This window comes from Osmia lignaria, chromosome 6, assembly GCF_051020975.1.
Source record: "Osmia lignaria lignaria isolate PbOS001 chromosome 6, iyOsmLign1, whole genome shotgun sequence".
Taxonomy (NCBI): domain Eukaryota; kingdom Metazoa; phylum Arthropoda; class Insecta; order Hymenoptera; family Megachilidae; genus Osmia; species Osmia lignaria.
In genome coordinates, this window is record NC_135037.1 from 3,028,361 (window position 1) to 3,042,160 (window position 13,800).

At 46.8% G+C, this 13,800-nt stretch overlaps 1 protein-coding gene across 41 annotated transcripts in view; it reads right to left on the reverse strand.

Annotated features, from left to right (window-relative positions):
- The window catches only part of shot (dystonin-like protein short stop), a 70,209-nt gene that overhangs the window by 23,809 nt on the left and 32,600 nt on the right, over nucleotides 1-13,800 (reverse strand). For 34 of the 41 annotated variants that reach the window (XM_076688742.1, XM_076688760.1, XM_076688747.1 and 31 more), the window contains 3 exons: nucleotides 12,398-12,619; nucleotides 10,204-10,319; nucleotides 900-10,131 (listed from right to left, as the gene is read on the reverse strand). The exons of 4 other annotated variants lie outside the window; for them this stretch is intronic. In XM_076688742.1, coding sequence (XP_076544857.1) covers nucleotides 900-10,131; nucleotides 10,204-10,319; nucleotides 12,398-12,619 — 9,570 coding nt within the window. Of the gene's footprint in view, nucleotides 1-899; nucleotides 10,132-10,203; nucleotides 10,320-10,425; nucleotides 11,078-11,214; nucleotides 12,350-12,397; nucleotides 12,620-13,800 lie in introns of those variants that run through there. 3 more of the 41 variants (XM_076688752.1, XM_034318452.2, XM_034318453.2) reach the window with 3 other exon arrangements.

Sequence of the window (13,800 nt, forward strand, 5' to 3'; positions counted from 1 at the left end):
TGAAAGATATAGTGAGAATGACGTGCGCAGTTTGGGGTGTGATGCGAGCGTGAACGAAAATGGGATAATTAAAAGGGAGGAGCGCCCCACGTGAAAATCGCTTCTTTTTTTGTTTTCTTTTTATAATTGGTCATGGCTGTGCACAGAGCAGGTTTCGTTCTTGCGTTACACGTTTCCTTGATCGTTTATCCGCGACATGCTGTCAAAAGAAGGCGATCTGTTCTCGACTCGAGGCTCTTATTTTCATTGTTCTAAACGTATCGTGGCACGCTCTTATTACGGGGCTCCATGCAGGATGATAAGTTCTGATGACGGTGCTTCTTGTTAACGATTGCTGTTTTGCTCTGTTGCTAGTTTGCTGCTATCGACAAGTACGCCGATAGTAGGATACACTGTAATGTGCGTTCGCAGGATCGTGGCCGACTATCGTCGCACACGTAGACCGATAGACGACCGGATGCATCGAAGCGTACAATAACGATCCATTACCTTTGGCAAGCGGTTATTGAAGGAATTAGAAGTAAAAAAAAAAAAAAAAAGAAACGAAAAAGAGAAAAATAAGTTAATCCTTTTAGCGGTGAAAAATTAAAGAAAGAATCTGAAGAATATTGCGGTGAAATATTTTAAAAATATAATTTATACTTTTATCTTACCGAGGATTATTAATTATATTAATTTTTGAATATTTCAAACGTAACGCTGAAAGGGTTAAAAACAAAGAAAAAACATGAAACAAAAGACAAAAAAAGTGAGAAGATTTTTTAGCAAAAACAAAATGAAAATTAAAAAAAGAAATAATAGCGAGGAAAGGAAAGTTTAAGGGTAGAATAAACGTCGTATAGAACGACTAAGTATACAGTAAAGAATAGATAGAAGAAGCAAGAAAGAGTGCCACTTACCCTAGCTTCTGCGGTGAGAATATAACCCTGCTCCAGGGCTTTCGCGAAGTCCACCTTCTTTCCCGATGGATCTTCGATAAGCCTGCCCGCTATAGGATCTATTATCTCGCTATTAATCGCCTCTAACAAACTAACGATTTTACCGGTCCCGGGTTCTTTGATCACCGTGCTGGACGGATCTATCGAACCTGAATTGATCGCATCCTTCAACGTGGCTGGTTTACGATCTAACGCGGACGCGACCAGGAATGGATCGTTAAAACGACCGGAAGTGGTATCGTAAAGACCAAACTCCAAGGCTTCTATGAAAGACAGACCTCGTTTAGGTGTGATCAACAATTCGGTCTCTAACGCCTTCGACAATGGATACAATCTCGACGTTTCGGTCTCTAATACGTTTCCTTTCTCAGCGTCCATCAGGCCTTTCCTAAACGCCTCGGATAACTTCACCAGTTTCCTCTTCTTCGTGTCTTTAATCAACGCCGAGTCGGAATCGACGATACCGAGATCGACCGCCTCTTTCAAAGTAACAGGCTCTCCGCTCTTCGGATCCGTCAATTTTCCACTTTCCACGGACAAATATCCTTTCTCCGTTGCTTCCTCGAATGTCAGAGGTTTCAGGAAGTAGACCTCGACGTCTCCGAATCGAACGAATCGCGGAGTCAATTTGCTGTCGGATTTAGCCGAGTCAGACTCGAAGGTTCCTTTGACGGATGGATCGAGGATACCGTCAGCCAGGACGTTGCTAATTGTTACGAAACGTCCGTGCCTTGGATCTCTGATCACAGCAGCGTTTGGATCGAGGAGATGATTATCAATTGCCTCTTGGAGGGTGAACTCCTGTCGAGATGGTTCCTCTTTGCGTGCGAGACTTTGTCGCGCTGGTTGATGAGTTAGCGGTTTCTCCAGAGTGACTAGGAGGCCACGTTCCAGAGCTACGTCTATAGGGTAACCTCGTTTCGATTTCGAGTCCACGATTCGACCACGTGCCACGTCTATCAAACCACTTTCGATGCCAGCTGACAGAGACGTTATTTGTCCAGTGGTTGCGTCCTTCAGGGCGGTGGTATCAGGGTCAAGGAGGCCTACATCCAATGCACGAGCTAAATCGTGGCACTCACTGGTGCGAGGATCAACGAATACACCAGTTTGAACTCTGTAAAGGTCACAGTTCACTGCTTCTTCGATGCTGAGCGGGAATTTCGAAGGCACGATGTAGCCTCTGTTAGCAGCCTCGCGGAGATCCATCGGTTCTTCGTCTTCCGGTACCGCGATGTAAGTACCTTTGATATCGTCGATCACCGATGAAGAGACAGCTTCACACAGTGGCAGATACTTGTCGGATCGAATATCCCGGATGATGGAACCCATGGGATCGATCAGCTCCGTGCGACAGGCATCTGCTAGAGTGAGCTTCTGGTTCGTCGACGGATGGGTGAATTTTCCGGACGCAGGGTCGTAAATGTTCATCATGATCGCCTGGTGGACGTTAAATTCCGCAGTTTCGATGTCGATGATCAGACCCAGTTGCAAAGCCAAAGACAGGGACACGGATCTGTTAGCTCCAGGCTCTTTGAACATTCCCGACCGTCTGTCTATCACTCCGGCTCGGCAAGTTTCAGCAAGGGACAATAATCTATCCGCTCGTTGGTCCCAGTAGCAGGGAAGCGTGGGATTGATCAGACAGTTCCTCATTGCCTCGTGCAGAGTAACCGCTCTTCCAGTGCTAGGATCTATGATCTTCCCAGTTTGTTCGTCGTACAATCCTTGATGTATCGCTCGCTGAAGAGAAACAGCTGCTCTGTGATCGACTATGAGACCAGCTTCGTAAGCTTCTTGCAAGGACATCGTTGATTCAGGAGTGACGTTCACTTTACCAGTGGATCCATCGATGTATCCCGTTCTTATGGCCTCCATCATGGAGATCCTCGCGCGGAAACCGCTTCTGCCATCCTTCACGGTCACCGAATCGGCGTCGATCAAATTCCTCTGGATAGCATCGAGCAAACTCAGGTAAACGCCCGACTGAGGATCCAGGAACATGTTAGTTCTTTCATCGAGGATCCTCTTAGAGATGGCCTCGCTGAAGGTCATGGGTCTGCGGGCCTCCAGAAGCAAACCGTGTTCCAGCGCCTCGCGGAAGTCTACCGGCTTGCCTTTCTCGTTTGTCACCGTACCGGTTTTCGGGTCGACTATCGATTCTTTGATGGCTTTGTTGAAAGTGATCACCTTGCCGTGTGGTTGATGCACCACGACCGCTGTACTGGGGTCGATTACGCCTACCTTGATGGCACGATCGGTCGGTAATTTCTCCCTTGTCTCTGGAACGATGAAGCGACCGGTGGCTGGTTCGTACAGTCCTTTGAAAACCGCCTCTGGCAAGGAAATCTTGCGTTTGGCAGGTACTATCAGGCCACGATCAAGGGCGTCGGTTAAGGACAATGGTGAACTGGTGGATGGATCGATGGCTGTGCCGGTTTTAGGGTCAATGAGACCCTGCTTGATGGCTTCGCCAAGAGAAATTATCTCACTGTTCCTTGGATCTTTTACGGAGGGACTATCTTTGGCGATTAAACCGTTCTCCAAAGCGTCTTCAAGGGTGTAATTGACCCCCTCTATGTCAAAGGTCCCTTTCTCTGGATCGTAAGTCTGGTGAGCCAATGCTTCTTGCAACGACCATGGTTTCACTGTGCTGAGGATGTATCCTTTCTCGTAAGCAACGTCTAACGTCATTGGGTGAGGAGACATCAGGACTCCTTCCTCGAGGTCGATCAGCTGATTCTCTTCAGCCTTTTGCAAGGACAATACTCTGTCGTTGCGATCGTCCCTCACCATCGTTGTTTCTCCATCAACGTAACCAGTAACTAATGCTTCCTTCAAGGTAGTTTCATCTCCTGTTCTAGGATTAGCGACGAGACCAGTTCTTGGAGAATAATATTCTTGGACAATCACGTCGGTCAAAGATGGAACGAACCCTGTTGTGAGTATCATACCTCTGTCAAGAGCAACGTTTAACGGAAGTAATTCACCAGCCTTGGTGTCTCGAAGGCGACCTGTACCAGGATCCAAAAGCTTCGATTCGCCACCCAATGCCTCCTCCAAAGATAGGAAGGTTCCTGCTTTAGTGTCCTCGCATTCACTAATGAATGCATCGATTATTCCTCTTCGTACACTCTCTTCTAAATCTATGGACTGACCAGTCAACGTGTCCGTGATTTTACCAGTGTCTTCTTCGTAGAATCCCTTTCTGATAGCAGCCTCCAGAGAAATTGGCTTACGAGATTCAGGTACAACCAATCCGTTCACAAAAGCATCTTCAACATCGATTTTGGCACCAGATTCCAATGCTTCTTGAAGCGAGGAGACTTCGTCGTTTACAGGATCTCGAATGTTGATAGAGTCTAAATCGATTAAACCCACTTCAATGGCTTCGTTTAATTGTAACGTCTGATTAGTGACTGGATCTCGAACTTCGCAGGTAGTTGGGTCAAGTAGACCTACTTCAACAGCTCTTCGCAAACTCAAACCTTCTCTAGTACCATAAATGGCAGAGATTTCAGGTTGTTTTATAACTGGTTTCTGTTTGATTAGACCTAACTTCACTGCTTCGAAGAATGGGATCTTCTTACCGCTCTTTGGATCAACCATGTATCCTATATTTCGATCGACTAGAGGCTTGGCGATCGCATCCCGAAGAGACACATACCTGTCTGTTGTTTTACAGGACAGGTCCTTCACCAACACTTCATCAGGATCGAATATTCCAAGGTCTAAGACGAAGTCGTTAAACGAGATCACTTCTCTGGTTTCTGGATCCATGAACTTGTCTTTTTCAAGGTCGTATGCTCCTCGAACGACGAGATCTCGAACCGTCAAGTCGGGTGTCACTTCGATCACAAACCTTTCTCCTCCTTCAGGTTCAAATTCAGGCTCCTTTTCGTGATCTTCCTCAGACATTGCTTTCTCTGCTGAGATTGATAGTTCCTTTACTTTTTCAACTTGTACATCCTGCTTAGATGGTTCTTTTACTTCTATTTTTAATGCTTGGGTCTCTAATTTATCCTCTTGTAATGGTTTCTCTACTTTTTCTTCTTGGACCTGCTTTTTTGAAGGCTCTTCCTCTGTCTGAGTCTTTGACTTCAAAGCTTCCTTTTGATCCTGTGTCTTCAAAGAATCCTTTGGTGTTTGAATCTTGTCCTTGCTTGTCAATTTCTCTGCTGCTTCCTCTGCACCATCCACCACCGATGGTATCTGTGATACCATGGGAGAAGCCTTGCGTTCTTCCCTAGGACGAGTGTCCTCCTTTTGAACATGTTTCTCTTTGCTTGCAGAAGCATCGCGAACAGCATCGTACACCGCTTTTCCAGCAAGAACAGGTGCAGCAACAACAGCCAATAATCCCAATTTTGCAGCCTGTTTCAGAGAGACCGTACCACGTCCTTCGACATCCTTGGTCTTTCCTGTAACAGGGTCAATTATTCCTCTTTCAAGTGCCTGTTTGGTGGTCACAGTTTCAGCGGTCCTGGTGTCGTAAAGAACAGTATTTGGATCTACCAATCCAACCTCCACTGCTTCTTTAAGCGTGTAAGACTTCTTCGTTTCTGGATCCACGAACCTCTCCGTCTTCTCATCATAAATCTCATCGATTCTTTGAGTCTCAACAGTCTCGACAGTGGAATCTGCACGATCTTCTAATAAACCATTCTCAATAGCCTTCTGAATAGGCATAGCACATCCTGTCGAAGGATGGGTATAGGTACCAGTGTTCATATCCAACAAACCCTTCTGCAGAGCATCATCGAAGGTCATTTTGATGTCCTTCGTGGTGAATTTTTCTTTCTTCTCAAATTCGTGTTTGACGATTCCCTTCTGACGAGCCTCCTCAATGGTCATGGTGTCTCCAGTCTCCATGTTTCGTACCTCGTTTGGATTCACCAGCGCGTAACCTGACAAAATATCGATACTTTTAGTGGTGACAGTGTGATAAGAGGTGACGGTCTCTGTGATGCCACCAGTGGTAACAGTGACGGTTTCGCTGCTTATGGGAGGTTTGACTACCAGAAGACCGGATTCTATGGCTTCGAGAAGGCGCACCGGTGTGCCAGTCGTTGGATGAACGAAAACACCTTTCTCGCGATCAATCAGACCAGCCTCGAGCGCCTTGGTTACTTCCATGCTGTCAGAACTGACTGGGCAAGGTAAGGACATGATAAAGTTACCCTTTATAGCATCTTCCAATGATAATCGTTCTTCCGTAATTGGATGACGTATTTCCTTGCCTGTTGCATCAATTAAACCTCGTTCCAAAGCCACCGTGAAGGTCATACCAGCAGGTGGAATCTTTTCCTGGCCCTTATCCCAATCAACAAACACGTTGTTCTCGACAGCCTTCACCAAATTGACACTGTCACCTTCGCTGGTCTTTATCAAAGACCTTTCAGGATCGATGAGGTCGCTTTCGATGGCATTGCGAAGAGTCTCTGTGCGACCATCAAAGCAGGTTAATGTGGATAACGGATCGACTATTTCACAGAGAATTGCTTCTTTTAACGTTAAATGAGCACCAGTTTCTGGATGAACCACTTTACCTTCTTGAGGATCTAATAAACCTTGTTTGTATAAGCCAGGAATGGACAAACTCTTTGCCAGAGGTACCAGGACATTGGCACTTACTGGATCCAAGATTCCACGCTCAACAGCCTCGCCGATATTGAGAGTGTCTCCTCTCTGAGGATCGATGATCTTCCCTGAACCAGCGTCTATCTTCTTGCTGCGAATGGCTTCCGAAAGTGTCACTGGTTTACCATCCTCCACTGCCATTTTATTTTCGAAAATCTCCGCTGTTTCCGCGTCTATCAATCCGCTTTCTAAAGCTTCCTTGGCCTTCACCACTCGTTTCCTCATCTTCTGAAGAACAATTGACTTCGCTTCACCCTCGGAACTTGACCATACAACCGTCTCTCCAACGATTGCTTCGTATTTGGGATCGAAAGATGGTTTGTCTTTGAACCTCTCTTCTTCGCCTTCTTTAGATACTGAAGGTTCTTCGCTGGTCGCTGCTGTTGGCGAAAAATCGGTCACCGAATCTACCACGGACGTGGATCCAAGAGCAGAATCTGTTTCGGAGATGGGTTTGCCCGTCATCGAACTTTCGTCTCTTTCACTTGGCGAGGTTTCTTTCAAAGATCGTTCAATTTCTATTTGATGAAGTATAGTCGTGTCTGCAGTAGGTGTAGAGGATGTAACAGGCACCAGGGGCGAACCCAGCACGGTTACTATGCCAAATTTAGCCGCGTCGAGCAACGATATCTTCCTGTTCTCGTTCACATTGTATTCCGCTGTTTCAGAATCAACGATTCCACGTTGGATGGCTTCGACTATGCCAACGTCCTTTCCTGTCGCAGGATCTTTAACGACGACCACCTCGACTGGCAAAGTGCCATCGGACAATGCTGACATCAGCTCGGTTGATTTTCCAGTTTCAGTGGATATGACTAGAGCGGTGCTTGGATCGTAGATCAGACCTCGCGACACCCGCACCGGGTCAGGTATCGCGTGACTAGTTTCGGAATCTTTGATTTCTAGCTGCATAGAGGGATCGTCGAGTCGGGTCACTTCCAACTTGTCCGGCTCTCCAGACATCTTGGTGATTCTAAGTAATCTCTGTTGAGAGATGTCAGTGTCCGGAGTTTTACCCTCCATGATGATGAATCCTTTATCGATCGCCTCTTTCATAGAAATCTTTTGAGGATAAGTGTAATGACCGGTTGAATCTAGAATGTTCTTCTCCAGACTTCGAAGCAAGGAAACTTTCCTGCCGTTGTTTGGATCGATCACGAAGCTGGAATTAGGATCGATGATGCTCAACTTCACGCATTCCTCGAAAGAGACCAGCCTGTCTGTTCCCGGAATGATGAAGAGACCCGTGGTTGGGTCGAACAGCTTTCGGTCGATCGCTTCGGCAAGAGACCATCCATCGGTGGGTAGTTCAAACACGCGTTTCTCCATCGATAAGCTTTCTTCCCTGGCAGAATCACCCATCATACTTGTATCCTGATCTTGATCAGGATCCTTGTATCGACTGGTCCTCGATGATTGAACGTTATCGTTATCTTTTGTTATTATCACCGAAGAATCTTTGATTTTAACAACGGTGCTTGATTTCGCCTCTGAAGAAGAGACTACATGGTCTTTGGCAATGATAGTCGTGGTAGTGCCGATTGCTTTGGGAATATTATCCTTCAAAGAAGATTCATAGGACTCTTCAACATCCATCGCTGTGTCCATAGAAGAATCTCTTTGCTCTTTATTCGTTGATCGCTCGTTAATTACGTTATTGACTTCATCTTCGTGTCTAATTTCCTTCACTTTTGTTACCGTTTGCGTGGTGACAGTGACGTTCAACAATCCCGTGAGCAAAGCAGCTCCATCAGGAGTGATCAGACCACGTTTGATAGCGTTCTCGAGAGGCACTGGTTTCTTGGTCCTAGGATCTAACAACAGACCCGTCTTCGGATCGATCAGCTCCGAGAAAACAGCTTCTAGAAGAGTAATCTCTTTGCCTTCTTCCACGATACCGATTCCTCTGTTGAGCATCTCGGAAACTTCCGGTCGAACGTATCCCCGTTCTTCAGCCTCGGCCAGCGAAACTGTTTCTCCGGTGTTCGGATCAATAATGTAACTACCGCCCGATTTGGAACTAATTAAACCTTTGAGCAAAGCAGCGTTCAAGCTTACATACTCTCCGGTTAATGGGTCTCTGAAGCCATCCACGTCGAATATCGTTTTCTGCGCGAGTGAGGTAACTAGACCTTTCTCAACGGCTTCGGAAATAGCTATCTCCTCGTCGGTGTTCGCGTTTCTGTAAGTGGTCGTTTTAGGATTGATTAAGCCACGATCCAATGCCTCGGATAGCGTGACCGTTTCACCGGTTTTCGCGTCGACGATCGATTTCAATCGATCGGCATCGAGAACACCCCGTTCGATCGCTTCGGTTACGGTCAATTTCGTTCGATGCGCTGGACTGGTAATCTTTCCGCTTTCGTCGATTATCTCCGAGTCACGACAATCCTTAAGTGTCATCGGTTTAACTATCAATCGTCGTCGGCGTGCCTCCTTCAAAGACAATTTCTCCATCGTCAGACCGTGCATGTATTTTCCTGTTTTCGAATTGACGATGCCCAGTTTCATCGCATCCAGCAACGTCACTTTCGTATCATTCCTAGCGTCCACGATCTCTCTACCGGTTGGATCCAATATTCCTTTCTCCACAGCTTCGTCGAGGGCGTAACTCTCTCCTGTAATCCTGTCGAGTACTCGACCCAGGGTTTCGTCCACCAGACCCTGAGATATCGCGTCGGACAGCGGTAACGCGCTCCTCTTTACAGTCACGGTCACGTCGAGTTTCGCCAGGTAACCTCTCGCGTGAGCTTCCTCGACTGACAATCTCTCGCCATCCTCGGTAACTAGCTCGCCCGTGCGCGGATCCAACCCGGAACCCTTGCCTACGTCGTCGTCGTCCTTTATCGCATCGGCTACGCTAACCACGCTCTCATCGCCAGGAGTACTCTCTATAGAGTAAGTTACCTTCGCTCTATCACCGTGCCCGGAACCGTCTGGTTTCTCCGCGTCGAACAGCTCCCGCTGGATCGCCTCGAGCAGAGACACCGGACGTCCCTCCTCGTCGAATCCGCAGGGACCTAGCAGACGATCAGCAAGACGCGTCTCGATAATCTTCTCACGTACAGCCTCCTCTATCGAGACCGTCTTTTTCCCGTCCCTCGAGCACGTTATCCTACCGTTCCTAACGTCCAAGATCCTAAGACTTATCGCCTCGCCCACCGTCAACACGTTTCCGGTCCGTGGATCTACGATACCCCTAGCCTCGATCACGTTCTCTCTACCTATACCCTCTTCCGCCCGCTCTATCCTCTTTACGCTTCTACTCTCGCTAAAATGCGCGCTGCTGCCGCTAATACTGCTACTGGTTCTCGTCGACCACGATGCCTCGTCCCTCTTCTGCTCCTCCTCATCTTCCTGCTGTCGTTTTCGTGCGATCTTTTCTCTTTCGATCTCGTGTTCCCTATCGGACTGCGTGGTCGTGGTTGTCGCCGCGTCCCGATCGACGGACGCGCTTCTGCCATCGAGTCGCGAACTCTCTTGCGAGCTGGAGCGTCGTATCGTCTCGGTCCTCTCGGTTCGCTCTGTCCTCTCGTGTCTTTCCAAACTGTACCTAGGAGCAATTGAACATCGTAGCGAAAAAGCATTCGATCCTTCGATTCCACCTTCTAAAACGATTACTTACTGCGATTGGGTGTAGTGTGTGGTCGTTGAAGTGTAACGTTCCTCGCAGGTACTACTCTCGTAGATGTTGAACTCCGTACGGAACGTCTTGAGCGGCCTTTGCTCCTGCAGAGCACGCTGAAACACCGCGACAAACATTGCATAATTCTCGATCGAATTGTTAATCCAGTATCAAGCGATCGAGAAATTGTAATAAATTGGTCGAAAACAATTTGAAAATTACCGCGCCAACGATTCTTCGATCGAGCTTCATCGTTTCGATTCGCAGAGCGACCTAACTACGAAGAAACACGCAAGAAAACGAGCGAGTTCTGATTCGCGTACGCTTCGGCACGACTGTGGAAAGTGTGTCGCGTGTCAGGGCTGCGTGTCGCTCTCGGTGGGGCACTCGACGGCGTGCATGTTTCTCGCGGAAGCTACGAACAGCGTATAATCACCGCGAACACCTCACTGCGACTGAGAGTTCGATCCCCGAGTTGGCAAGCAGCCGGCCTGCCGACACGTAAACTCGCGAAAACGAGGCATCTGTGCGCGTTAAAAAGCCAGATTCTTATTTTAGAAATGCGACCGACCGCTCTTTACCGGCTGAGAGAGTACATAGTTATATCTTCTCACGATTTCCTCTTCACCCCCCTTTATTTTCTTCCCTACGCTGTATACTAATTAGTTTTCACGAACGTTAGGCTCGTTCCATATACACGGAATCATGGCGTAAGAACGTTCTCCACGAACAGTCGGCCTCGTAATCTACGTAGAATTAAAGGATAACGTAATCGCGATGAGTAACGCGGAGACACGTGCCCCCACCGATTTCGCGCACGTGACAAGCGAGGAAAAATTTTGCGATTAACGAAGAACCCCTTCCTTCCTCGCTTCCCTCCCCGACCCCTCTTCTCTTCGCTACTCCAATCATCTTTGATCGTGGATCGTTAGAGAAGAGGACACGGTCGTCCAGTTTTTTTCTCTTTTCAATCGGTAGGAGAAGGAAAAAAAGAAGTAGATTGTTTCGTACCTTTCGTACGATTCTAATTCCCGGCATGACGGATGCCTTCCCCCCGGTCGACGGTGTCGTTTCCACGCGCATTTTCTAATGATAAAAAATAGAAATAACGAGAGTTGTTTTTCCACGATAGAATACGCCCAAAGCGTAGACGACGCCGGCCACTTTTGCGACGTGGCTATGCGGTAATGCAAGAGCGCAGCTACGCTCCTGTTGTGCGCCGTCGTCGACGTGCCACTTGCTCGACTATCGAGCTTTCTATACCGTGCGATATCCGTATCGTATCGTATCGATCCCGCGACGGCTCGCGCCGTGGCGGCGGGAAGGATGAAACTTTTGTTTGCGATACCGCGTCGTTTCGTAACGAGAAACGAGTTTTTAATTATTCACGAGTACATCTGCGTGGGCGATCTCCAAGGAGAGACTAGCTCACTGCCAATTTTATACGTGTTAATAATAATTGATAAATTTGAAACGGTTCATCTTTTCTGGGCTAAGTGTGCCTTCTGGCTAGACTGATGGTATGATTCTAAGAGGCACGGTGTAATTTAAGGTATGAATCGATCGACTCGTGTTCAGCTTCAGGATTCCTCTTCTAATGAACTATGAAATCAACAATGCATTGGATGTAATCCAATTAACTGCAATAAATATTGAAATTGAAACCGTATCTTAATGAACCATTCACGGTTCAATTACAAAACGCATCAAAGTTTATCTATGCATAATGTTATCATTTAGAAGTGGAACACTTAGTAAGAAATTTATAGTCACCTCTTACTGACCTAATTTTACTCTTTAACCCTTTGAGTGCTATGGACGCATGTTAGACTGGATTAACGACGCATATATGTTCGAAAATAACTTTCTTGTATTATTTCATTTGGCGTACAGGAATTACAATCTTTTTTCTTTTTCTTTCTTCTTGTTTTTATTTTATTTTTCTTTATATTGTACCAGTTTCCCACACAATGCTATTAACCACAAGTCATATATTCTAATAAATAAATAAATAAATAAACAATCATAACATTGTTGCGCCTTGCTTATTCCATCAACATAGTTCATATTAGCAAAAAAACTATTCCGTCCCCAAGGATCGCAACCGTAAGATGCGTGCCGTCCATAAAAACTGCTTCCGCCGGGAGTATTCAACGCTCAAAGGGTTAAACGAAAGAACAGATAAAGATCTTACCTGCAGAGACGTATCCTCCGGATGTTGCACCGCCAGCTGTTTAACCTTTTCCTGAAGGATATTCACGAGCGTGGTGTACCTCCTGTTGAGGGTATCTAGGTCTCTAGCCACGTCGTCGACGGTCGAAACATATTCCCGTCGTGGTTTCTTCACCGAAGCGTCCAAAGACGGACAGATATCTTCCAATTCTTCCTTGAACGCTCGAAGCCTTTGTCCGTAGATCTAAGGGTTTTCGGTTAGCCCGTTACGGTTAGTGCATAGTATTAGATTCTCGCCTGTGCATCGCTAAAAACCTTCTATACCCCTTAGCATTCCTAGTACCATCGTCCTAAGGTACCCCGGTTCGGTCTTGAAGCACAAGCAACCGCTTAAATCGGTCTCGGACTAAATTCGAGCGTGTGTACGCAATTTTCAAGCGGATCTACATCTGGCTGGACGGTTAATCGACAACCGGAATGCGCGAAGCTACAAGCCCCGAACCTTGACAATGCACAATAGAAAACCATTGCGCGAGATAAACGCGGCGATACAATTCGATATAACGAGCACCGTGAAACAAGCGCGACGAATTACCTTCCTTTATTTGCACACCGTTTTACAAGGCTTCGCGTTTAATAGGATCGGTTAATTATGCCCTCTGGATAGACGGAACACGAGGAGGCGGGTGTTCAAAGCGGATGGTGGATTAAAAGCTGTTTAAATTGATCGATCGCGTCGAACATTAAATCCCACGGGGGAAAACGATTTCGGTTCGAAGGGAACAGCCTCAGCCTTGTTTGCGTATGTGAAAAGCAGTGACAGCGTGTTTCTTTTAGCCTACGTTGCTCATGTACAGCATCTACTGCGCGATGAAAAAAAAAAAAAAAATGACAAGATTAAAGCGATAATTTAGTGCGATAAAAGCGAGAAAAATGTAGCTCGCGATGAATCCTTGATCCCTGCAAAAGAATTGAAAACTCGAGAAATCTAAAATACGTTGCGGTTCGTAACGAGCCTCTGACTTTCTTTGGCCGTACGATCGGTTGTAAAAGCTCGTATGGAAAACCCTGCTGAAAAAATAAAGGGTTGCGATCGATGCTGGTTGCTAAAGTAGAAGTCCATAGCGGCGAACAGTGATACAACGGTAGCGATATTCCTAGTGATTGCAGCTGATGACAATTACGGCGATGATCGCAGCCAGATCCACGAGGAAGACAACCATGGCCGACGACGATGAACATCCTCGCAGGCAGAACTTCACTATCAATCTAGCAGGTACGTCAAAGTGGACAGACTTCACGGGACATACGGGTAAGATTCGATAAGGAGGGTACACGACATTGGGGGTTGGGGGGCGGTAATACGTAACGCGGGGTAATTTGCGCGACGTGTTCTTCTGAAGGAATAAATACGTAAACAAAAGA